Source organism: Dreissena polymorpha, chromosome 3 (assembly GCF_020536995.1).
Source record: "Dreissena polymorpha isolate Duluth1 chromosome 3, UMN_Dpol_1.0, whole genome shotgun sequence".
NCBI classification, from domain to species: Eukaryota; Metazoa; Mollusca; class Bivalvia; order Myida; family Dreissenidae; genus Dreissena; species Dreissena polymorpha.
In genome coordinates, this window is record NC_068357.1 from 65,580,894 (window position 1) to 65,584,083 (window position 3,190).

The 3,190-nt window shown below is 33.6% G+C and overlaps 1 protein-coding gene across 1 annotated transcript; it reads right to left on the reverse strand.

Annotated features, from left to right (window-relative positions):
* Positions 1-504: 504 nt before the first annotated feature.
* On the reverse strand, positions 505-2,496 carry LOC127872294 (uncharacterized). Its single transcript, XM_052415624.1, has 4 exons — positions 2,449-2,496; positions 2,098-2,136; positions 1,089-1,166; positions 505-984 (listed from the first exon to the last, which is right to left on the reverse strand). The coding sequence occupies exons 1-4, from the start codon at positions 2,494-2,496 to the stop codon at positions 505-507; spliced, it is 645 nt and encodes a 214-aa protein (XP_052271584.1).
* Positions 2,497-3,190: the final 694 nt, after the last annotated feature.

Here is a 3,190-nt window from a genome sequence, read left to right on the forward strand (position 1 = left end):
ATACATATACATTTGAAATAAGAGCAATACATACCTATAGTCTAAACAACAACAAGCACATAGTCCGTTTTATTTACACTTTGTATTTTGATTAAAGTTTGTATTTTCTGCTCACTGTTTTTATCTCGTAAAGGTACCCGTCTTCTACGAAGCTGCTCGTCTCTACCGTCTCGGCGATGAGAGTCCTTGCCCGATTGGAAAGTTCCTGTATTTTTTCCCGTGCATTGTCCAGCGACTTCATCTCCTCGTCTGTCGTACATGGTTTGTTTTTTTTCTTTTCAGGAATATCTGTTTGTTCATTTTTCCTCTTCTTTCCCCTGTTTGTCGATTTGTCTCCATTAATATCTTTTATCATTTCTTCCTTCCTCTTCTTTTATTCTTCTTTTCCTTTCATAGATCTTTCTTCTTCCTTATTTTTCTGTTCCTCTACATTCATAGCTTTTTCTTCTTTCTTCTTTTTTTCATTCTTCCTTTTTCGCTCTTCTTCTTTTTTATCTCCTCCGTTTAATTTTTCTGCTCCTCTTTGTCCTTCTTTGCTTTGTCTTCTTTCTTCTTCTGTTCATCTTTCGTTTCTTCTTCTTTCTTCTTCCGCTCTTCTTCTTCTTTCTTCTTCCGCTCTTCTTCTTCCTGATTAACTTTTTCTTCCTTCTTCTTCTGTTCTTCTTTCATTTCTCCCTCCTTCCTTTTCTGCTCTTCTTCTTCCTTCTTTACTTTTTCTTCCTTCTTCTTCTGTTCTTTCATTTCTTCCTTCTTCCTTTTCTGCTCTTCTTCTTCCTTCTTTACTTTTTCTTCCTTCTTCTTTTGTTCTTTCTTTATTTCTTCTTCCTTCATTTTTCTTTCTTCTTCCTTCTTTTTCCTTTCTTGTTCTTCCTTACTTTTTCTTCCTTCTTCTGTTCTTCTTTCATTTCCTTTTCTTTCTTTTTCCTTTGTTCTTCTTCCTTCTTTACTTTGTTCTACTTCTTCTGTTCTTCCTCCATCTCCTGTCTTTCCAATTCATCCAATTCATACAAACAAATCTCACTCTCCCAACTCAATCTTTGGAATTCCTCAAAATTATCTATATCCTCCTCTTCTCCATTGTCGCTCACCTCCAGGTCCTCTAGCAAACCATCAATCTTCTCCCTTTCTTCCTTTCTCTTTTTCTCTAAATTTACACATAATTCTTCCTTCGCCCTCTTCATAAATGCTTCTAAGTCTCTCTCTCTGCATCTTCACCTTTCTTCCCGCTCAATTGGTTAAACTGATAATATTGGTCTTTGGAGGCCCTGCATTGGTGAGGGTTGTCATTTCGACGAAAAATCTTCTTGCATATTTTACATTTATAGCTTATTCCACTGTGCTGTTCCCGCAAATGGGCCAGGCAGGGTTTTTCCGCAGCGAAGAATAAATCCTCGCATAATTTACACTGGAATTTCTGTAAATTAAAAAAAAAATCATTTTTCTTTTATACATTTAATTGTTTTTATTCTGTTTTAAACATAAATTATTTATTTCAGATTAAGACATCCCTTATATGATGGCTTCACTACCAATCAGGTATCAATTTTCCTTTGTAAGGTTTTAGCTTATCATGATGGACAATTTTTGCGCTTGTCCTTGGTCCTGTTTTAATTCTATAAAGAATATCATTAACCTTGTTTATAATTTTACATGGTCCAGTCCATGGTCTAAGAAATTTACTACTAAGTCCCTTTTTTCGTACTGGATTGAAATACCATACCCAATCATTTTCTTTATAAATTTTGTAATTTAAATGAACATTATAGTTTACTTTCATGCTTTCTTTAGCAATATCCATGTTATTTCTAGCCATATCATAAATAATGAGCAATCGCTTTTCTAAATCTGTGACATATTGTGTTTTTGAATGTTCTATTTCAGCTTCATCTTTTTCAGTGGCACCGAACATCATGTCAACTGGTAACCTTAATTCTCTACCAAGATGTAACATTGCTGGTGAAAATCCTGATGATGACTGAATAGATGACCTGTAGGCCATGAGTACTAAATCAATGTGTTCATCCCAGTCATCTTGATTTGAAGAAACATAAGGTGAGAGCATGTTGATAATGGTAGAATTGTGTTTTTCTATAAAACCATTTCCTTGAGGACGAAAAGGAGATGATCTTGTTTTTTCTATGCCTAATAGTTGACATACTTCTAAAAATAACTTTGACTCAAAACTTTTTCCTTGGTCAGTGTGACAAATAAATGGACATCCCCATTTACTTATATATTTATTCACTAAGGTTTTAGCAACAGTAAAAGATTCTAAATTTTCAATAGCACAACACTCAGTCCATTTACTAAATACATCTCCTACAACCATCATATATTTATTTCCTCTTTTTGTTTTGACAAATGGACCCATACAATCAATATCAATCCTTTCATTTGGATAACCAACATTATATGTGGTCAAAGGAGCTTTAGGTTTCCGCAAAGTACCTCTTCTACTATTGCAAACATCACAAGTCTTACACCAGTTTTCTTCATCTTTTCTCAAAGCATACCAGATATAACGATCTCGAACCTTCCTTAGGGTTTTCTTTACACCTAAGTGAGCTGCTGTTTTATTGTTATGTAACTGTTTAAGTACGTCCTCTCTATGTGACCTTGGTATCAAAATTAATAACTTAAACTTCTCCTTACAATTTGTATCTTCCCATTTCCTGTATAACACATTATTCTTTACTACCAATGAATCCAATCTTGCCCAATAATACTTTACTTCAACATCATATTTTGAGACTTCTTGCCATGTAGGTTTTACACCTTCTAAAATCATATCTTTCACTAACTTTAAATTTCTATCACTGTCTTGTATCTGTACTAAATCTAATTCTTCAATAACCATACCATCATCTTCTCTACTTTTAGTTTGACTATTATTTGAACATGTACTTGTACTTGGAAGATTAACAGCACTTATCAAAACAACATCTTTATTATTTGTCTGACAAGCATTATCTAGCTGTAATATATTACACTCTTTGTTACATAACTTCTTTGTATCACTGTTCATACTAGTACCAACATTCTTTCTATCAACTGTTAACTTATTCAAGTTATGGCTAACAGTAACAGAACTGTTAACCCTCGGTATAACCTGATAATCAACACATACCTCTTGTAGAATACAACTCCCATATCTACATAAAACTGACCATATCCATCTCAATCTTTCTAT